A 23,771-nucleotide genomic window follows, 5' to 3' on the forward strand; every position below is an offset into this window, starting at 1 on the left:
GTTCTTCAAAAAACTCAATCAAGTTTGTGAGACATAATTTCCCACGCACAAAGCCATGTTGACTATCCCTAATAAGTCCTTGCTTTTCCAAATACGTGTACATCCTGTCCCTCAGGATTCCTTCCAACAACTTGCCCACCACCAATGTCAGGCTCACCGGTCTATAGTTCCCTGGCTTGTCCTTACCACCCTTCTTAAACAGTGACACCCACGTTAGCCAACCTCCAGTCTTCCAGCACCTCACCTGTGACTATCGATGATATAAGTATCTCAGCAAGAGGCCCAGCAATCACTTCTCCAGCTTCCCACAGAGTTCTAGGGTACACCTGATCAGGTCCTGGGGATTAATCCACCTTTATGCGTTTCAAGACATCCAGCACTTCCTCCTCTGTAATATGGACATTTTGCAAGTTGTCACCATCTATTTCCCTACTTCTATATCTTCCATATCCTTTTCCACAGTAGATGCAAAATACTCGTTTAGCATCTCCCCCATTTTCTGCAGCTCCACACAAAGGCCGCCTTTTTGATCTTTGAGGGGCCCTATTGTCTCCCTAGTTACCCTTTTGTCCTTAATGTATTTGTAAAAACCCTTTGGATTCTCCTTAATTCTATTTGCCAAAGTTATCTCATGCCCACTCTTTGCCGTACTGCTTTCCCTCTTAAGTATACTCCTACTGCCTTTGTACTCTTCTAAGCATTGATCTATCCTGTCTATACCTGACATATGCTTCCTTCTTTTTCTTAACCAAACCCTCAATTTCTTTAGTCATCCAGCATTCCCTATACCTACCAGCCTTTCCTTTCACCCTGACAGGAATATACTTTCTCTGCATTCTCATTATCTCATTTCTGAAGGCTTTCCATTTTCCAGCTGTTCCTTTACCTGCAAACATCTGCCCCCAATCAGCTTTCAAAAGTTCTTGCCTAATACCATCAAAATTGGCCTTTCTCCAATTTAGAACTTCAACTTTTAGATCTGATCTATCCTTTTCCATCACTATTTTAAATCTATTAGAATTATGGTCGCTGGCCCCAAAGTGCTCCCCCACTGACACCTCAGTCACCTGCCCTGCCTTATTTGCCAAGAGTAGGTCAAGTTTTGCACCATCTCTAGTAGGTACATCCACATACTGAATCAGAAGATTTTCTTGTACACACTTAACAAATTCCTCTCCATCTAACCCTTAATGCTATGGCAGTCCCGATCTATGTTTGGAAAGTTAAGATCCCCTACCATAACCACCCCATTATTCTTACAGATACCTGAGATCTCCTTACAAGTTTGTTTCGCAATTTCCCTCTGACTATTAGGGGGTCTATAATACAATCCCAATAAGGTGATCATCCCTTTCTTATTTCTCAGTTCCACCCAAATAACTTCCCTGGATGTATTTCCAGGAATATCCTCCCTCAGCACAGCTGTAATGCTATCCCTTATCAAAAATGCCACTACCCCTCCTCTCTTGCCTCCCTTTCTATCCTTCCTGTAGCATTTGTATCCTAGAACATTAAGCTGCCAATCCTGCCCATCCCTGAGCCATGTTTCTGTAATTGCTATAATATCCTAGTCTCATATCCCTAACCATGCCCTGAGTTCAGCTATCTTCCCTGTGAGGCCCCTTGCATTGAAATAAATGCAGTTTAATTTATTAGTCCTACCTTGTCTCTGCCTGCCCTGACTGTTTGACTCACTTCTGTTCTCAGCTGTACCAGTCTCAGATCGATCTCTTTCCTCACTATCTCCCTGGGTCCCACCCCCCCACCTTACTAGTTTAAATCCTCCTGAGCAGCTCTAGCAAATTTCCCTGCCAATATATTAGTCCCCTTCCACTTTAGGTGCAATCCGTCCTTCTTGTGCAGGTCACTTCTACCCCAAAAGAGATTCCAATGATCCAAAAATGTGAATCCTTCTCCCATACACCAGCTCCTTAGCCATGCATTCATCTGCTCTATCCTCCTATTCCTGCTCTCACTAGCTCGTAGCACCAGGAGTAATCCAAATATTATTTCCCTTCCTACGTCATTGGTTCTAATGTGTGAATGACCTCTTGCTGGCTCCTCTCCCCCTTGAGAACTTTCTGCACCCTCTCTGAGACATCATTGATCCTGGCACCAGGGAAGCAACCCACCATTCTGATTTTTCGCTGCTGGTTAGATCTCACGGAATACAGGGAGAACTGGACATTTGATGTAGATCTGGCTCAAAGGTACAAGAGGGTGGTGGTGGTGGAGGGTTGTTTTTCGGACTGGAGGCCTGTGACCATTGGATTGCCACAAGGATCGGTGCTGGGTTCTCTACTTTTTGTCATTTACATAAATGATTTGCATGCCAACATAAGAAGTACAGTTAGTAAGTTTCCAGATGACACCAAAATTGGAGGTGCAGTGGACAGCGAAGAAGGTTACCTCAGATTACAACAGGATCTTGACCAGATGGGCCAATGGGCTGAGAAATGGCAGATCGAGTTTAATACAGATAAATGCGAGGTGCTGCATTTTGGTAAAGCAAATCTTAGCGGGACCTATACACTTAATGGTAAGGTCCTTGGGAGGGTTGCTGAACAAAGAGACCTTGGAGTGCAGGTTCATAGCTCCTTGAAAGTGGAGTCGCAGGTAGATTGAATAGTGAAGGCGGCATTTGGTATGCTTTCTTTTATCTGTCAGAATACGGAGTACAGGAGGTGGGAGGTCATGTTGCGGCTGTACAGGACATTGGTTAGACCACTGTTGGAACATTGCGTGCAATTCTGGTCTCCTTCCTATCAGAAAGATGTCGTGAAACGTGAAAAGGTTCAGAAAAGATTTACAAGGATGTTGCCAGGGTTGCAGGACTTAAGCTATAGGGAGAGGCTGAACAGACTGGGGCTTTTTTCCCCTGGAGAGTCGAAGGCTGAGGGGTGACCTTATAGAGGTTTGCAAAATTATGAGGGGCATGGTTAGGATAAATAGACAAAGTCTTTTGCCTGGGGTCGGAGAGTCCAGAACTAGAGGGCATAGGTTTAGGGTGAGAGGGGAAAGATATAAAAGAGACCTAAGAGGCAACTTTTTCACACAGAGAGTGGTATGTGTCTGGAATGAGCTGCCAGAGGAACTGGTGGAGGCTGGTACAATTGCAGCATTTAAAAGGCATTTGGATGGGTATATGAATAGGAAGGGTTTGGAGGGATATATGCCGGGTGCTGGCAGGTGGGACTAAATTGGGTTGGGAAATCAGTTCGGCATGGATGGGTTGGACCGAAGGTCTGTTTCCATGCTGTACATCTCTGTGACTCTGGCTCTATTAATTCAACTTGAAAATGAACAATTGATCCAGTATCAACTGCTGTTTGTGGAAGATAGTTCTTAACTTATACTGTCCTATATCTGTGTAGAAATTCCTAATTTCACTCTTTGATGGGCTGTCTCTAGTTTTTAAGAAACTGTCCCCTTTTCCTTGGCTCCGTAGCCAGTAAAAATAGTTTTTTCTTTCTCTGCCCTATCTCTTGGAATGTTCAATTAAATTTCCCTTAATATTCTACATTCGAGAATACATCCCTGCTTTGTGTAATTCCTTCTCACAGGGTTTAACCCTTGCAGTCATTCTATTAAATTTCTGTTACATTCTTCTCAAAACCATTAGATCCTTCCTGTGGTGTGATGCCCAGAACTAGTCTCAATTCCAGATGTGATCTAACCAGGGTTTTGCGCAGCTTGTAATTCTAGTTTGCTAGATATAGATCCAATGCTCATGAAGTCCTGTAGGTGGTGTACTTGCATTACTTAAACAGAAGACATGCCTGCCAGGTAGTAATGTGACTTCATTGACTTGTTTATGGATATTGTTCTTAATATGAGTAAGTCATTCTTTTGTGTTTATTTTTTGGGTGTTATGCCCCCCACCCTCCTGAGATGTCAGGCAAACCATTGGATTTTCAGCTGTCTGCAATTTCATCATGTAGCATTGTCATTCATGGTTTCTGACTAATTTTTGTTCTTCCTCTGATAAATTACCTAGTTTTCACTCAGTCCCTTTTGCTGTATTCGTTGGACTATTTGTGAATATACTCGCCTCAACCACTTCCGCTGGCAGCTCATTCCATATGCGTACCACCCTCTGTGTCAAAAAGACGTTGCCCCTCGGGCTCCCTTTTATTCTTTTCCCTCTAATCTTAAATGAATGCCTTCTAGTCCTTGATTCCCCAATCCCGAAAAAAAGATTGAGTACATTCACCCTATCCATGCCTCTCATGATTTTATACACTTCTATAAGATCCTCCTTCAGTGTCCTACACTCTAAAGTCCGAGCTTGTCCAACCTCTCCCTATAACTAAGGCCATTAAGTCTAGGCAATTTCCATGTACACTTCTTCTGCACTCTTTCCAGTTTAATAAAATTCTTCCCACAGCAAGGTGACCAAAACTGAATACAATACTCCAAGTGTGGCCTCACCAATGCAACATAGCTTCCCAACTTCTATACTTAATACCCTGACTGATGAAGGCCAGTGTGCCAAAAGCCTTCTTCACTGCCCTGTCTACCGTGACTCTACTTTCAGAGAACCATGCACTGAACTCCAAGATCCCTCAGTTGCATTGCACTCTTTAAGGCCCTACCCTTCACCATGGAACTCCTACCTTGACTTGACTTTCCAAAATGCAATACCTCATGCTTATCTATATTAAAACCCATTTGCCATTTCTGAGCCTGTTTCCCCAGCTGATCAAGGTTCTGCTGCAATATCAGTTCACCTTACTCACTGTCCACGATACTGCCTATTTTAGATTAGATTAGATTACTTACAGTGTGGAAACAGGCCCTTCGGCCCAACAAGTCCACACCGACCCGCCGAAGCGCACCCACCCATACCCCTTCCCCTACATTTACCCCTACATCTTACACTACGGGCAATTTAGCGTGGCCAATTCACCTAACCTGCACATTTTTTGGACTGTGGGAGGAAACCGGAGCACCCGGAGGAAACCCACGCAGACACGGGGAGAATAGTGTCATCTGCAAACTTACTAATCAGTTCTTGGACATTCTCATCCAAATCATTGATATGGTTAACAAACAGTAATGGTCTCAACACCAACCCCTGAGGCAGTCCACAAGTCACAGGCCTACAATCCGACAAGCGTCCTTCCACTATTACCCTCTACTTCCTGCCATCAATTGTGTATCCAATTTGTCAGCTTCCCCAGGATTCCATGTGATCTAACCTTCCAGAGCAGCATACCATGTAGAATGTCATCAAAGGCCTTATTGGAATCCATATAGACTACGTCTACTGTTCTGCCCTCATCAACCTTCCTGGTCACTTCATCAAAAAATACTAAAAAATAAAAAACTCATAAAGCCAAATCTTGCTACTCCAAATCAAATCCAGTCTTTCTAAATGCATGTCATGCTTGTCTCCCAGAATCTTCTCAAGTAATTTACCTACCAAGATTTTAGGCTTACTGGTCTATAGTTCCCAGGTTTATATTTGCAGCCCTCCTTGAATAAGAGTGTCACATTCACCATTAATGTAATGTAAACTTCTTATGAAACAGTTATACAAACATTGTGGTATAGATGGTGGTTATTCTGTTGACTCATCTGGTTCTATGAACATCTTGTTGCAGATTTAAAGACCATCCAACGTTAAATGACAGGTATTTGCTACTGCACCTGTTGGGACGAGGAGGCTTCAGTGAAGTATACAAGGTATGCTTAAATAGAACAGTAAAGCAGAGTACTCTCCCTTCGGCCTTTAATGTTGTACTGATCTTTTATCCAATATGTTCTTACAATAAGGAACAGAAGGGAATAACAAAATATGCAATTTCCCCTCATGGATTTCTTTCAAATCTTTTAAACCTTTCCCTTTCAGTCATGGGTTGTCAGTCGAGAACGAAACCCTTTCCATTTGAAGCACTACATGATGCACGCTGTATCGCTCTTAAGTGAATGTGTCACAGGAGAGGCAGTTTCTGGTTAGGTTCATCTCCAATGCAGAATATATTGAGTTTAGACAAATTAATTTCATTAAGACCCTTCCAAACCACAGAGAGGAGATTTCCGTACCTTTATCTGAACTGGATTTGAATTCTGATATTTTATGCATAAAATTGCATTTCCTGATTTAACCATTTCGCCACCATAATTGGATGTGGGCACAGCATGCTCTGCATGATGATGTGCTCGCAAACAATACAGTTTTTAATCTTTACATGGTATCCTTAGGGTTTATTAGAGGAATAGGAGCAAGATTTGCAACAGAAATAGGTTGAATTGCTCATTCTTCTCCTAATTGTGATTTTTGCTTCAAGTGCAGAGAACTTTTGTTTAAATTAGTTCATGCGATGGAGGCATCACTGGCTGGACAATCACTAATTGCTACTTGCTAGGTTCAGAGGGCAGTTCAGAGTCAAACACTAGTCTGGAGTCACATGAAGGCCAAACCAGATAACAATGGCAGATTTCCATCCCTAAGGAACATTAGTGAACCAGATGGGTTTTTACAACAATTGACACTAGCTACACAGTCACTATGAGGCCAGGTTTTTTATTTTATTTCCAGATTTTCACTGATTCAAGTTTCGCCATCTTCTAGCTGACCTCAGAGCATCAGCCTGGGTCTCTGGTGACAATTAGTACTGCATTTCCTCTCCCTAATAAATTGAAGTGAATATTCTTACCAATCATGTCAAGTCTGTGACAAGAAATGATACCATGGTTTATGCTAAGAAACGTTACTGAGCCAGTTCTCCCAATAGTGAATTGAGAGTGAAAGTGATGTAGGTGTGAACCAGTCTGTTACGAGATGTATCAGGGTACGTGAAAAATGTACCACTGTATTGTCACCAAAAGGCTACATGCAAATCAGTGGTGTAAAGATATACATTGCTGTGCTTACAATTGTTATATTTTTGGAATGTTATTTTAATACTCAGTCTATGGCAGAAACAAAATGTTAATCTTTGCCATTGTTTCACATCATATTGTTCCAATGATTTTTACAAAGCAGCAGCAAGCAATGAGAATGGGAAATCAGTTGCATACTTTGTCCATATGGAACACATCTATCTACATGTAACAAATGTTGTGCTACATCAGAGCTCCCTATAGAATATGATACGGCATCTCCACTCTCACAAGTACGTCCACAAACACTATTTCCTGAACTATAGTGTCTGTATGTTTGAGGTCATGCTGTGGACTGTTTGCAAGGGACCCTTGCAGAAATTTGTTATGATGTAGGGAAATTGAAGACGCTACCAGATGTACGGGGACAATGGAAAGGAAAAAACGTAGGTCAGGTTTGCATGAAGTGTGTTTAAGATGGGTGCCAGGATAGATATCTTTACACAGTGATAACAGTTTGAACAGATTCCCAATAAGGATATTTGAAGCCAAGATACTGACTTGTCTCAGGAACAATTGAATACAGTAAAGGGAATTTGGTGGAATTTGTATTCTGGGAGTTCAAAGTGGTTCAACTGACTCAAATTTCTGTTTTATGTCCACTGAGAAGTTATACAAAGCAGTCACTATATACAAACATGCTTTGGTCGTAGTGAAAATTTGGAATTGGATCTTCTGCAGCATAAAAAATACTTGCTGCTGTTTATTGGTAATAACATTTGTTCAGAAGGTTGACCCAATTTTAAAATAAAATTACTCCGTTTTGAATCTTTTGAATAGGCATTTGATCTACAAGAGCAGAGATACGTAGCAGTAAAAATTCACCAGTTAAATAAAACCTGGCGGGAGGAAAAGAAAGAAAATTACCACAAGTAAGTAAGAAAGAGTTCTGCACAGTTGTGGATCTGAATTCTTAATTTCTCTTTACTTGAGCAAATATTTACAGCAGCGTTTTTCCTCCTACCAATTAGCCAAGAGTCACAATATTGGAGCTTCTTGGACAGCTTTGCTTGGTGATGCTCGCAGAGATTTTAAGCAAAAATGCAAATGGCTGGAAAAGCTCAGCAGGTCTGGGAGCAAATTTGGAGAGAAATCAAAGTGAACGTTTTGGGTTGAGTGACCCTTCTACCAGAGATTTTGGTCTGTCCTTGCTCTGATGTTGAATATGCCATGCTGAGTAGCTGTATTAGCGCTGCTCACATCATCTGGATGTCTCAAAGCACTGTACAGCCATTGAAGTACTTTTTTGAAGTGAGTCACTCTTCTAAACACAGCAGTAAATTTGCATCCATAAGAGCCCCATACACATGTACTTGTAACAAAAGCAAACTATTACATATGCTGGAAATCTGAAATAGGTACAGAAAGTGCTGGAGAAACTGAAGTTGAAAGGTTTGGTAGTGTCTGAAGAGTGAGAAACAGATTATATTTTTGAGTTCAGCATGTCTGTCCTTCAGAGCTGTATTTGTGACTTATTTTTGAAGGTCACGTATTGATCAAAACACAAGCAAACTTCACTTCTGTCTTTCAAAATACTATCATGGATCTTTTGCATTTACTTGAGCATGCAGACTGGGCCTCAGTTTAGTGACACCTCTGAAAGAACAGAACAGCAGTACCTTATCACTGTGTTGGAATATCATCTTGATTAATATGCGCAGGTTTCTGGGATGAGACCTGAACCTACACGATTTGACCTCTGAATCAAGAATGCCATTTCTGAACCACAAAGTGGGGAAAAGAATTACAGAACTCTATGTCCCACTAAAAATGAGAGATCTTACAGCTTTGACAGAACTCCTCTCACTTACTACCTAGTTAATACGGTCGACTTACTGCACAGTCAACTCTTATTTGACCCCATGTGACAATTTTTTTTTAAATGAAGCATTTAAGTTAATTGCATGACTACTCCTTAAAAAAAGAAGCTTGGTTTATTACTATTGTGGAATTTCTCAAAATGTATTGCAATCAGTTGCAGCATTGAGTCAACTAGAGCCAAAATTGCTTTTTGATATAATCACTTACCTCTATTCTGAAAGGCCTTCTGTTCTTGTTTTTTGCACACAACCCAAGTGGTGTTAACTTATAAACGATCATTGGGGTATATTGTACTGACTAGAAAGAAATTTAGGCTGTCGATTCAATGTATGTTTATGTGTGCCTATGTAATATATGTGAATATATATGATGAGACAGAAGCAGAATTAGTAATCAACTGGTGGCTTGCAACTGTACTACAACATATGGAATATATCATAAGAAATTCAATCCAGTCTTGGCCTGCAACTGTTCAATTGTGATTTATGTGTTGCAACCTTTCATTTTTCTGCACTACAGCTATATTCCCCTGGGATCGGACTACTAAATTCATAACTGCTTTATTTTATGAGCTGGCAAGTTCTAAAGGATGGAATAATTATTTAAGTATGCTCTACACCATTGGCTTTCTAAGGTGTTTTTATATTTATTTATGCAGATTTGTTATCTCTGCTTTTACAATAATTTACAACTGCAAAAATATCTGACTTGGAGTTAAAGTTGTACGCACTTTAAACACTGCAAGTATGCACTGGAGCTGTGCCAGGGAGGAAAGAAAAGACTTCATATACTGTACTTGCAACTTAAATTTGTACCAATGTTTATCTTTGCATTGAGAAAAAGGGACAGTAAGTCCTAGTGTTTGGCAGCCAGGACTTCACAAACTGGTTACCCAAGTTGAGCAATTTGCTATATGAATACCAAAAGTAGGTAGATATTTTTATTGAGTCATGGAAGTCTACAATGCAGAAAAAGACCATTCAGCCCATCAAGTCTGTGCTGGTCAAAGACTTGGAGGCCTCTCCTGCATGCATGTGGTACAAGCTTGAATTAACTTGCCTTAAAACAATTTACTCAGGTCTGAAGGTTCAATCTTTGCAAAATTGTCCATCACCATCTCCATGCTTTTTTGTTTCATCAGAAATACTGACTAACAGTTATACACACACTCAAATGAGTTGCTTTGATTACATGGTTTCACATCATTTACTGCACTTTTCATCTTTATCTACCCATCCTCCCAAGTAATATAAAACAAAGAACTGAGGAAGGTGGAAAGCTGAAACAAAAACAGAAAGTGCGCTAGAGAAACAATGGAGCAAGCATAACTGTCTGGGGTGGATAATTCCAAAGATTTACTGTGGGTGGCACGGTGGCGCAGTGGTTAGCACTGCTGCCTCACAGCGCCAGAGACCCAGGTTCAATTCCTGACTCGGGCGACTGACTGTGTGGAGTTTACACATGGGTGAGTTGCGCTTCGGCGGGTCGGTGTTGTCTTGTTGGGCCAAAGGTCCTGTTTCCACACTGTAAGTAATCTAATCTAATCCTTTGAAGGAAGAAGTGTTTCTTCATCTCAGTCTTTAATGATTGATACTTACCCATGTTGAAGATCCCCCAGCGAGTGGAAATAAGCACTCAAAGTCTACATTGCGATGACCCTGTGCACCTACTCAGTTTCAACTAGATCATCTCTCATTCTTTTAAATCTTTGAAAGTATAAACCAAATTTACTCACCTTCTTATCAAAGGATAGCCCTCTCATCACAGGGACCAATCTAGTAAACCTTTGTGCTACTCCCATTGCTTTAAATATAAGATTTCATCAAGAAATAGTGAGATTAATTTGCAATAAGTAGAAAGGTGAATTAATTAAGGGTGAGGAATTGGACATATTAATTTCTTAGTTGGGCATTAAGAGTGCCCTTAGAGAAAATGGCACCCATGCAAAATGCCACATTGACATGGTTAACAGTGCCCATGGTGAATATTGACTGGAAGAATGTAAGGTAGACATCAATGTATATGAATGCTTCTTAACCAGAATTACAGTGAATCAGTAAGATAAACTGTTTTTGTTTTCAACTGGTGGTGGGATGATGAGGCAGGGAATGATTGATAAGTAGGGTTGTTGATCATAAGGGTAAGAAGTAGCAATTCTGATGCAGGATCATCAACCTGAACTTTTCACTTGCTTCCTCTCCATAGAGGAATGAACTGCTGTTATGAGGTTGAAGGCATGGACTGTACCTTTGGGAGAGAGTGAATGATATTTTGCACTGAAAGATTACAAGTACCTATCAAATGAATAGCTAGCAGTCCAGAGTGTACTGGAAAATTGAAATTATGTAATATTTGGCTGTGAAATACATACCTGAGTTTTGGTCACTGTTTTGACAACAATTCGAATTTTACCCATCAGTTTAACTTATGCTCCAGGATATTAAAACCCAATTGAATTTTAATTTATTGTTTTTGCTCAATTGAACCAATGAGACGAATCGCTGTTGGGGCTATAAAAATGCAGGCAGTTTGAAAGTCAGACAGAGTAACTGCCATTGAAATGCTCTCTATCAAATGTACCTTTTCATATGAAACAAATTTGCAGTAAAAAGAAAGAAGGCAACCCAGGGAGATCTTCAGCTGGAAGAAGTGTTATAACATGGCGGTGAAGCCTTCTGCTACTTAAACCAAACACCCAGAAAAGCTCACTTCTCCCCGTAATCTGTTAAAGTATAAGTAACAGTGAACTCCCAAATTCCACTATTTAAAGAAAAATAATATCAAAATATTCCTTAACTCTAAAAATGAACATTGAACAGCAACTATTTACAACTCTAAGCTTCCTTTCTCTTAAATGGTTGTTATCTGCCTCCAACTCTATAACAATATATTGTTCCAATAAAACTGTCATTAAGATTACTTCAACTTAATTTCAAAACTACACAGCGGCTGTCGTCTCCGCTGTCCTTCTTCTTTCGGCTAAAGATCTCTGGGTCGATCTTCTGTCTTTTATTTCAAAAACGTTTCATGTGAAAAAGGTACCTTTGATAGAGCATTTTGAAAAGCAGTCTTTCTTGATGGCAGTTACTCTCTGACTTTCAAAATACCTGCTTTTTTTATACCCTAAACATCGGATCATCTCATTGGTTCAAGGTTGGCAAAAACAATAAATTCAAATTCGATTAGGTTTAAGTATCCTGGAGCATAATTTAAACAGATTGGCTAAATTCAAATTGTTGTCAAAACAGCAACCAACTCAGGTATCTATTTCACAGAGAGAAGAAGGAGAAAGAGAAAGGGAGAGAGAATTTGAACTTCAGACGTTGTGAATTAATCAGGAAAGTCAAGTTAACAACATGGAGATGAAGACAGAAGGTAGTGATATATTCAAATCTGTTAAAATATTGCCACGTTTTGCTGAGAAAGATGTGAAGCCTTCGTTATTTAATTTGAAAAAATTGGCTAGGCAGATAGAGTGGTCTGAGAACTTGTGTGTAATGCTAGTTCAGACTAAGCTGGTAGGCAGCGCTAGTGAGGTACTTGCAGCACAGTTAGATGAGGGTTCAAGAGATTATGCAGATGTCAAACAGGTTGTTTTGAGTGCTTATGAACTGATACCAGAAGCAGATAGACAACAGTTCAGAAACATAAATAATGAACCAGTTCAGACTGATGTTGAGTTCGAAAGGGATTTAAAAATAGGTAAGACCTATGAGGCTCTGAAAGAAGTTATTCTGCTGGAGGTGTTTAAAAACTCATGTCCAGAGATGATAAGAATTCATCTGGATGAAAAGAAAGTTCAAGTGAGAAGACTGGCAGAGATAACAGATGAATATGCATTGGTGTATAAGGCAAAGTTTAGCTTCCGGCAAGAAATATATCCCGACAGGGATAGAAATTGGGAGAAGGGGAGATGCTACACTACAAAACTAATATTACAACATACTGGTAATAGTTAACCATAGGTGAAAAAAGAAGTCCAAGAAGGTGGAACGGAGGTGAAAGGCTTCAAGTATTTTCACTGCGGTAAAGTGGGACACGTAAAGTCACAGTGCTGGTCGTTAAAGAAAGTTACTGTGAGAAAAGATGTGTTAAAAGAGGCTAAGCCATTGGCATCAGTGAAAGTAGTGAAGTAAACCCAAGAAGAGCCGAGGAACTGGAGGAGAGTGCACAGCAGAGGCAGGAGCTGGACATTGAGTTCGTGCCTGAGTCTTTCTGGGTAAAGATCACTCAGAAAGAAGAGGAGGAGAAGGGAAAGAAGTTATAATTTTGAGAAATATGAGATCTAATCAGTAAGAGATTAATGTATTTGTAATCTTTCTGACCTGTTACCTGAGAGAGTGTAATTTGTGGGATAGATGGACAGAAATTTAGCATCCCCTCTGCAAGATCAGGTTAGAGTCCCAACCCAAAACTGGGAAAGTAACAATGGGAGTGACTGACAGTGTCAGTTACAGGAATACAGTTTGCTCTTGGAAACAATTTAGCAGGATCCAAGGTGGGAGTGACACCCCTTGTTGCGGAGAAGTCAATGGAAGACCAGGAAACTGCAGAGTTAAAAGAAAAATACACTGGAATTTTTCCGTACTGTTTAGTAACAAGATCCTACTATCATAAGTCACAACACAAAGCAAAAACTAAAGAGAAAGATGAATATTCAGTTAGCAGACACCCTGTTTGAAGTAATGCTGCAGGAAAAACTTGAACAGGCAGAGGGTCAGGCAGAAGTATTTAGTCCTGAAAGGCTCATGGACTTCCAATAGAAAGATGAGAGAATAAAAGATATATGTGTTGATGCATACTCAGAAAAGGAGTCAGAATGTATTCCAAAAAGTTATTACCTTAAAGATAGAATCCTAAAATGAAAATGGAGACCACAGCAGGTTAGTGCAGAGGTTAAATGGGCAGAACTGCACCAGATTGTGTTGCCAGTAGCATACAGACAGAAAGTGTTCCAGGTAGCACATGAACTACCAGGAGAAGTTCACCTGGGTGCAAGGAAGACCAAGGCTAAGGTACCAAAGCATTTCTTTTGGCCTGGAGTGCACAAGAATGTGGTTAACTTTTGCCGTACATGTCATACGTACCAAATGGTAGATAAGCGAGGTGAAAACAATGACTGCAGATGCTGGAAACCAGATTCTGGATTAGTGGTGCTGGAAGAGCACAGCAGTTCAGGCAGCACCCAAGTAGCTTCGAAATCGACGTTTCGGGCAAAAGCCCTTCATCAGGAATCATGGTAGATAAGCCACAGGCGGTAATAAAACCAGCACTTTTGTTGCCAATTCCTGCATTTGAAGAACCTTTCGCACATATTATAATTGATTGTGTAGGTCCCCTCCCTAAGACTAAAAGTGGGAAACAGTATTTGCTAACCATAATAGATGTGTCTACCAGATTTCCAGAGGCAATTTCATTATGGAATGTTAAGGTAAAAAGGGTGAGAGAGGAGTTTGTAGCTTTCTTCACATGGCATGGGCTACCCAGAGAGATTCAGTCAGATCAAGGGTCTAACCTGAATGCTAGGCTGATTAAGGAAGTCATGGATAGCTTAGACATGCAGCAATTTAAATCAAGTTAAATCATCCTGAATCCCAGAGAGCTTTGGACAGGTGGCATCAGACCCTGAAGACCATGTTAAGAGCATACTCTCAGGATTATCCGAATGACTGGGATAAAGGTATCCCATTCATATTGTTTACCATTAGAAATGCCTCAAATGAATCTACTCCGGTTACTCCCATTGAGTTAATATTCAGGCATGAAGTAAGAGAGCCTTTGAAATTAATTAAAGAGAAATTAACAGGACTGATGTCAGAGATCTCGCACTTGGATTATGTATCTGAGGTAAGGGAGTGATTAAATTGGGTAGGTGAATTAGTTCCAAGCACCTAACTACTCTCATCCCATTTTCCAGCACTTGGCCATAACCTTGTATGTCTTGACATCACAATTGTTTGTGTAAATTGTTCTTAATACTGAAAATTATTATTATTGGAAATAAATTCAAAACTGAAAATACAAAGCCTGTCAGTTAGCTTCTGAAAGAAAAGGTATGCATTAATGAATCCGTTAGATTCCCTTTTCGACAAGGGAAACGCATTCTTCAATATTGAGTGATCTAATGTGCAGCTACAAAATCTTTTATTGCCCATATGTTACACTTATCATGTTAATGCTTGTTTGTCAAAATTGCACACGTCTGTTTATCTTATTCGATTTAAATAATTAACTATTTGCTAGTTGTTCAATATTAATGCAAGCTGCATTACATACAGTGCCTGACTGCAACTAGGAAATGCTCATGTTAGGATTGAAAGTCTAAGTGTACAGCCATGACCATGTGAAGTTACGACATGCCTTTTCAGTCTTGGTCTTCACCATACAATTGAATTTTTGTTACAAGTAAATGTTTTAATGACATCATGACCAAGCAAGCTGAGTGTGAAAGGAAGCGAGAAGCCAAAATGAACATAAGCCCCTGAGGGAATGAAGTGGGAGAAATAATGGGCCAGCAGGAAGTGAACTGAAAAAATACTTTGCATTAGTTTTAACAGTAAATGACAGCACTGTTCCAAAATTACTGAATACTTGAAGGGCAAAAGTAGGAGAGGAAATAAGTACAAAAACTATTAGAGAAAAAATGCTTGAGAAAGTAAGGTGCTTAGCAATGATTAATCTCCTGGACATGATGGGATGCATCAGAGGGTGTGAATGGAAATAGTAATAGGGCAGTAGGCTAGTGGATTCTGAAAAGGTCCAGGCGGATTGGAAAACTGGCAGAGTAACACCCTTATTTGAAAAGGGAAGGGGTCAGAATAGCAGGTAATTATAGGCCAGATAGTTGAACGTCTGTTATTGGCGATTTCATAAAGAATATAAATACAGGGCATTTAGAAATGCATGATGTGCTCAAGCTTCATGAGGGGACTACACCTTGTCCCACCCTGCCTCCTGCAAAAATGCTATCATTTATTCCCAGTTCCTCCGCATCTGCTGCATATGCTCCCAGGAGGAGCAATTTCACCATAGAATATCCCAGATGGCCTCCTTCAGGAGCCACAATTTCCTCTACCACATAGTGATGCCCTCCAGTGCATCTCCTCTACTTCCTGTGTCTTTGCCCTTGAACTCCACCCCTCCAGTCGTAACAAGGACAGACTCCAGTTTTGGAATAAAGGATACTCCATTTAGGGCTGAGATGAGACATCTCTTCTTTCAAAAGAATTATGAAGCTTTAGAATTCTCAATTGCAATTAGATTGGGTAACTTACAGTGTGGAAACAGGCCCTTCGGCCCAACAAGTCCACACCACCCCTCCGAAGAGCAACCCACCCAGACCCATTCCCCTGCACCTAACACTATGGGCAATTTAGCATGGCCAATTCACCTAACCTGCACATCTTTGGACTGTGGGAGGAAACCAGAGCACCCGGAGGAAACCCACGCAGGCACGGGGAGAATGTGCAAACTCCTCACAGATAGTTGCCCGAGGCGGGAATTAACCAGGGTCTCTGGTGCTGTGAGGCAGCAGTGCTAACCACTGTGTCACCGTGCTGCCAAGTATTATCAATTTTGATTACATTCAGTTCCAAGAGTTACAGATATTTGGGTACTTAGAAACTTGAGGATATGTATGTAGCGAGAGCAGGCTTGTATAGCTGAGGAAGAAGATTAGCTGGGATGTCATTGAGTGCTGGGGCAAACGGTCCTCTTCCTATTTATTCAGTTCTGATGGTGATACTTAGTGCAGCAGGGCACTTGGGATGAGAAAATACTGAGCCAATGTATGTTAGTCCATTTGTCACTTGGTTTATCTCATTAAGGAGGCAATGTTCACCAACGTTATTGGATATTTGTGTACTTGTTTGCAGAAAAAAAAATTGAATTGTGGTTTCTTTTTCAGAAAGATGTATATTGTCAGTGTTCTAAACACGTCAGGATCATCTGTTACTGCATTAGATGAATGCAAGAAGTATTAAACTGTATAATTTGGTTTATTGTTCCTCCATTACTGCATCTAGGTTTCTTTGTGTCTATTTAATTGCTGCATTTTGTGATTATTCAATCTGTTTGTCATGTTTAAAGGATAAATGAACTTATGAACTTTTTTCCCTGGCTTCCAAAGCATGTTTTGCTATGTCCTTACCTGTAAAGGTTAATTTACCATGTGCTTTGTTTTGGTAACATTTTTTGTAAACAATGATCTAGATTTTGAGCATATTTTCTGATAATGTTAATTGTTTGGTTACAGGCATGCCTGCAGAGAATATAGAATTCACAAGGAGTTGGATCATCCCAGGATAGTCAGACTTTATGACTATTTCTCATTAGATACAGACTCGTAAGTGGTTTTTTTTCCTTTTAAGCTATAGTGTATTCCTTGCCATGTTCACAGAACTTTCCCAAGATTGCTTGTTGAATTTCAGTTTTGTCATGGGTTAATGTTATCTTATGTACCTTTGGGTTTAATTACTTCTCTGGACAATGCTTCATGCTGGTTATGCATTTAAAGATTTACAGTTGTGATCTTTTGTTCAGTCATTCAGAAAGAATTTCTCTGTGTATTGAAGGAATAGTCTTGCCCTAAACTCCTGCAATTTAGTTTTCTTTTACGTAATTGTCTTGACCTTTAACTAGACTCTACTGGGTTGACATGACATAATTTGCTCAGAGGTTTTAGGAGTGACTTCATTGTAAACATTGAGAAGGAATGTTCAGTAAAGCCTAGAAATTGCTCAATCATCTGACCCAAGTGAGCTGCAACAGGGGGTGATATTCCTGAAGTGTGCCTTTGGAAATTCAGACGTCATCAAAGAAATGTAAAGTGGACATATTGTTTTCCGCTTTAAAAAGACTTTAAACAAAAGTGCACCTTTCCAGGCACATCCCTTTGGCTCTTGATATTTATATTCGATCATATGCTGTTTTAATGGTGTGATAGTAACTAGAGTTTTCGTTGTCATTTTGATCAAATAAGTTTTTCTTGTTGCACACTTGGGTTAAGTCCTCTTAACCAAGTCTTAGCTGATGTTATCAGTCTACAAATCAACTTCTTGGCTTTCTCAACCTGTCAGTAAAGAAACATTCCTGCAAGGAAATGTTAAGGAAAGTAAGTTTATTTTGTTACAGATCCTGTTCAATAATGTAAAGGAATTCGTATATCAAAAGTACGGGTGGCACTCAATTTTTTTCATTAATTATAATTGCAAGCTGCTGTTGAATACTCTAGTAAATATATTATTTTTCAGTGTTACATAACTTTTAACATTTTTTGTATTACACAGCCAAATATTGTAAGTGTAGATGTAGAGCATGGAAAATATTGTGCTGACATGATTATTTAAACAGCTGTTAAATCTGTATCATCCAAATTACTTGCCAGTTGTTGAAATATGAATTGCCATATTTCCAGCTGAAGTAATCTGAACTCTCTCTGGATAAAAGTCCTTTAGTTGAAGGGATTGGCAAAAAGTGCACACTCAGTTGCATTTTAAAAACAGTGATTTCATTATCAAATGCTGTACCCTGAGCATGAGGGTTTTGAAGCCAACAGAACTTTTTTCCACTTGATGGCACGTATTATCTGTGGAGCAGAGTTTATTCGAAGCAACTTGCCAATGTCTGTATCAGCAGAATTTCTAGCCTTCAGTGTCACAGTTTCTTAGTCCTGAGTTGCTTTTAAAATTTATTCCCCCTAGAAGAGAGAGAACTTATAACATTACGGCGCAATGTAGGCCCTTCGGCCCTCAGCATGCACCACCCTGTGAAACCAATCTGGAGCCCATCTAACTGACACTATTCCATTCTCGTCCATATGCCTATCTGATGACCGTTTAAATGCCTGTAAAGTTGGCGAGTCTACAACTGTTGCAGGCAGTGTGTTCCACACCAATACTACTCTCTGAGTAGAAGAAACTACCTCTGACATCTGTCTTATAGCTATCACCCCTCAATTTGAAGCTATGCCCCTTAGCTAGACATCACCATCCTAGGAAAAAGGCTCCCACTGTCCATCTGATCTAACCCTCTGATTATCTTATGTCTCAATTAAGTCACCTCTCAACCTCCTTCTCTCTAATGAAAACAGCCTCAAGTCCCTCAACCTTTCCTCGTAAAATCTTCCCTCCATACCATGCAACATCTAGTAAATCTCCTCTGAATCCTCTCCAAAGCTTCCACGTCCTTCCTGTAATGTGGTGACCAGAACTGCACGCAATACTCCAAAGTGCGGCCGCACCAGAGTTTTGTACAGCTGCAGCATGAGCTCATGGTTCTGAAACTCGATCCCTCTACTAATAAAAGCTAACACATCGTATGCCTTCTTAACAGTCCTATCAACCTGGGTGGCAACTTTGAGGGATCTATGTACATGGACACAGAGATCTCTCTGCTCATCTACACTACCAAGAATCTTACCATTCATACAGTACATTCCTGTTACTCCTTCCAAAGTGAATCGCCTCATACTTTTCTGCATTAAACTCCGTTTGCCACATCTCAGCCCAGCTCTGCAGCTTATCTATGTCCCTCTGTAACCTACAACATCCTTTGACACTATCCACGACTGTACCAACATTAGAGCCATCCGCAAACTTACTAATCCATCCTTCTACGCCTCATCCAGGACGTGTATAAAAATGACCAACAGCAGTGGATCCAAAACAGATCCTTGCAGTACACCACTAGTAACTGAAATCCAGGATGAACTTTTCCCATGAACTGTCTTCTTTCCGTTAGCCAATTTCTGATCCAAACTGCTAAATCACCCTCAATTCCATGCCTCCGTATTTTGTGCAGTAGTCTACCATGGGGAACCTTATCAAACAACTTGCTGAAACCCATATACAGCACATCAACAGCGTTACCCTCATCCACCTATTTGGTCACCTTTTCAAAGAACCAAATGAGGTTTGTGAAGCACGACCTACCCTTCACAAAACTGCATTGACTATCCCTAATCAACATATTCCTTTCAAGATGATTATCAATCCTGTCTCTTATAACCTTTTCTAACACTTTATCCACAACTGAAGTAAGGCCCACTGGTCTATAATTACCAAGGTTGTCTCTACTCCCCTTCTTGAACAAGGGAACAACGTTTGCTACCGTCTTCTGGTACTACTACTGTAGACAATGATGACATAAACATCAAAGCCAAAGGCTCGGCAGTCTCCTCCCTGGCTTCCCAGTGAATCATAAGATAAATCCCATCCAGCCCAGGTGATTTATCTGTTTTCACACTTTCCTGAATTTCTAACACCTCTTCCTTGTGAACCTCCTTTCCTGTTTCTCAGTATAACAACATTTGTCTTTTTCCAGTGTGAATACTGATGAAAAATATTCATTTAGTGCTTCCCCTATCTCCTGACTCCACGCACCACTTCCACTACTATCCTTGATTGACCCTAATCTTTCTCTAGTCATTCTTTTATCCCTTATATACCAATAGAAAGCTTTAAGATTTTCTCTGATCCTATCAGCCAACAATGTCTCATGTCCCCTCCTAGCTCATCTTAGCTCTCTTTTTAGGTCTTTCCTGGTTACCTTCTAACTCTCAATTGCCCAAACTGAGCCTTTACTTCTCACTCTAACATAAGCCGCCTTCTTCCTCTTGACAAGAGATTCAACTTCCTTAGTAAACCATGGCTCCTGCACTTGACAACTTCCTCCCTGCCTGACAGGTATATACTTATCAAGGACACACAGTAGCTGTTCCTTGAATAATCTCCACATTTCTATTGTGCCTTCCCCTGCAGTTTCCTTCCCCATCCTATGCTTCTAATCGCATCGTCATTGCCTTTCCCCAGCTGTAGCTCTTGATCTTCAGTGTATACCTATCCCTTTCCATCGCTCAAGTAAACATAACTGAATTGTGGTCACTATCATCAAAGTGCTCACCTACCTCCAAATCTAACACCTGGCTGGGTTCATTACCCAGTACCTAATCTAATGTGGCCTTGCCCCTTGGCCCGTCAACATACTGTGTCAGAAAACGCTCTACACACAATGGACAAAAACTGACCCATTGAACTGTACTTGAACTGTAGTATTCCCAGTCAATATTTGGGAAGTTGAAGTCCCCCATAACAACTACCCTGTCACACTCGCTCCTGTCCAAAATCATCTTTGCTATCCTTTCCTCTAAATCTCTGGAACTATTTGGAAGCCTACAGAAAACTTCCAACAGGGTGACCTCCCCTTTTCTGTTTCTAATCTCAGCCCATACTACCTCAGTTGACAGGTCCTCAAACATCCTTTCTGCAACTGTAATACTGTCCTTGACTAACAATGCCATACCCCCACCTCTCTTACCATCTTCTCTGTTCTTACTGAAACATCTAAATCCTGGAACTTGCAATAACCATTTCTGTCCCTGCTTTACCCATGTCTCTAAAATGGCCACAATATTGAAATCCCAGGTGTTGACCCATGCTGCATGTTCACCCATCTTATACCAGATGCTCCTGGCATTGAAATAGACACACTTCAAACCAGCTTCTTGCTTGCCCTCTTGCGACCCTGAAACCTTATTTTGGACCTCCCTACTCTCAACCTCCTCTCTACTCAAAGTACAATTTGCATTCCCATCCCTCTGCTGAATTAGTGTACACCCACCCGAAGAGCATGAGCAAATTCCACTCCCCCCCCCCCCCCCCAGGATATTGGTACCCCTCTGGTTCAGGTGTAGACAATCCTGTTTATAGATGACCCACCTACCCTAGAAAGAGCCCCAATTATCCAGGAATCCAAAACCCTCCCTCCTGCACCATCCCTCTAGCCACATACTCAACTCCTCTCTCCATATTCCTCGCCTCACTAGCATGTGGCATGGGCAACAAACCAGAGATAACAACTCTGTTTCCACCCTAGCTTCCGTCCTAGCTCCCTGACTTTCTGTCTTAAATCCCCATCTCTCAAACTACCTATGTTTTTGGTGCTTATGTGGACCACGAGTGGATACTGAAGTTCACCAAGTAGCAAGAGGAGAAAACGTTGCTTAGTATTTTTGGACTTGTGTTTTGCATTAATATTTGAGTTGCATCCAGAATATTGATGGGTTTTTTTGGTTCTACAGTAGAGCACAGTGTATGGATTTGACATATAATGAATCCTAACTCAGCAAGGAATGAGATGTGTTCGTGTATAATATATATATATATGAAACCTGAAAAATACAAGAGTAAATGAAATTCCATAGTTGCTGCTCATGCTAATCAGTGCATTCTGTCATCTCTCTTAACTGAAACCAAGTTGATTCCAAGTGAAAGTGATGATGCTTAGAGGAAGTAAAATCTCTTGGTCATGGACGGAGGGCAAAAAAAAACAATGTCCTGATCTTGTTCCTCAGGTTTTGTACTGTGTTAGAGTATTGTGAAGGCAATGATCTGGATTTCTACCTGAAGCAACACAAGCTGATGTCAGAAAAGGAAGGGCGCTCCATCATCATGCAAGTGGTCAACGCTCTGAAATATCTGAATGAGATCAAGCCCCCTATCATTCACTATGACCTTAAGCCAGGTACGTATTTCTGCTGAGGGTCTATCCTTGTAATAATCATCAAAGGGTAGAATAACTAGGAATATTGAGTTGCGTTTTCTCAAAATACTTTTGAAAAGGATTCAAAAAAAAAGATGATAAAAGACGTTCAATAGGATACCATATCTAAGGCTACTGAATAAGATAATAGCCCATAGTGCTGGGGGTATTTTATTAGCATGGATAGAGAATTGGCTAAGTAATACAAGACCAAGTAAAATAAGGAGAGCATTTTCAGGATGGCAACCTGTAACTAGTGGAATGTCACAGACTACTAGATACAATATATATTAATAATTTGGAGAGGGAAGTGAATGTACTGTTGCCAAGTTTACAGTTGATGCACAAATAGATTGGTAGGCAAACACTGGGAATAATGGAAAGGTTTTGCATTGGGAGATAGACGTATGGGCAAAACCTGGTTGTTGCAATATATTACAGGATTTGAGTTTTTGCATTTTGTCAAAAAAAGTAGAGAAGTTGGATATTATTTAAATGGAGGAAGACTACAGAAAACTGCAGCACAGAAGGATTTGGAAATCCTCATGAATAAATCAGAAAAAAAGCTAGCACATGAGTTCAGCACATGGCTGTTATTTAAAAGTAAATGGAGTATAAAAATAAGGATGTTTTGCCAAACCTGTACAAAGCACTAATGAGACTAAAATACTGTGAACAGTCTTGGGCTACTAATGAATAGAAAGATGTATTGGCATTGGAGGCAGTCCAGAGAAGATTCACTAGGCCGATACCAGGTATGAAGGGAATGTCTTATGAGGAGAGATTGAGTTGATTGGGCGTGTATTCATTGGAGCTTAGAAGAGTAAGAGTTGAGAGAGGTGACCTTATTGAGGTGTAAGGTTCTTAAGCAGCATGACGGGGTAAATGCAGAGCAATGGGTTCCCCCTGTGGGAGAGTATAGGACCACCCTGTCAAGACAGAGATGAGGAATTTGTACTGAGAGTAACACATCTATGGAAATTTTTTCCAGAGAGAGCTGTTGAGGATAGAATGGTAAGTACATTCCAGACAGGGATAGATAGATATTTAGTCAGTAAGGAAATTGAGGATTATGGAGGTAAGTTTAAATTGAGGATTATCAAATCAGGCATATTTTCAATGAATGAAAGAGTTAAGCCAAATCTGCTCCTAAGTCTTATTAGAGTCAAAAGGCACTTCAGCCCATCATGCCTATGCCATCATGCTACCTAACTATTCTCATCCCATTTTCCAGCCTTAGCCTGAAGACGATAATAAATAGGAACAGGAGTAGGCCATTTGGCCCCTCAAACCTGCTCACCATTCAGTAGGATGATGTCTGATCCACTTTCCTGCCTTTTCCTTGTAAACTTTGATTCCTCCACTGATCAAAAATCTAAGTGTCTCGGCATTGCAAGTGCATGCCTAAATACTGGTAAAATGTTATGAGGGGTTTTGCCTCTACCACTCTTAAAAGGCAGTGAATTTCAGATTCCCACCACCCTCTGGGTGAAAAAGGGTTTCCCCTCCTCTCCACTAAACCT

The 23,771-nt window shown here is 40.4% G+C and overlaps 1 protein-coding gene across 6 annotated transcripts in view; it reads left to right on the forward strand.

Annotated features, from left to right (window-relative positions):
• Positions 1-23,771, forward strand: part of tlk2 (tousled-like kinase 2) — a 206,894-nt gene that overhangs the window by 142,949 nt on the left and 40,174 nt on the right. For all 6 annotated transcript variants that reach the window (XM_072561853.1, XM_072561854.1, XM_072561849.1 and 3 more), the window contains 4 exons: positions 5,607-5,688; positions 7,669-7,760; positions 16,964-17,053; positions 22,061-22,230. In XM_072561853.1, the coding sequence (XP_072417954.1) occupies positions 5,607-5,688; positions 7,669-7,760; positions 16,964-17,053; positions 22,061-22,230 (434 nt within the window). The remainder of the gene's footprint in view (positions 1-5,606; positions 5,689-7,668; positions 7,761-16,963; positions 17,054-22,060; positions 22,231-23,771) is intronic.

Source organism: Chiloscyllium punctatum, chromosome 42 (genome assembly GCF_047496795.1).
Source record: "Chiloscyllium punctatum isolate Juve2018m chromosome 42, sChiPun1.3, whole genome shotgun sequence".
NCBI lineage: Eukaryota > Metazoa > Chordata > Chondrichthyes > Orectolobiformes > Hemiscylliidae > Chiloscyllium > Chiloscyllium punctatum.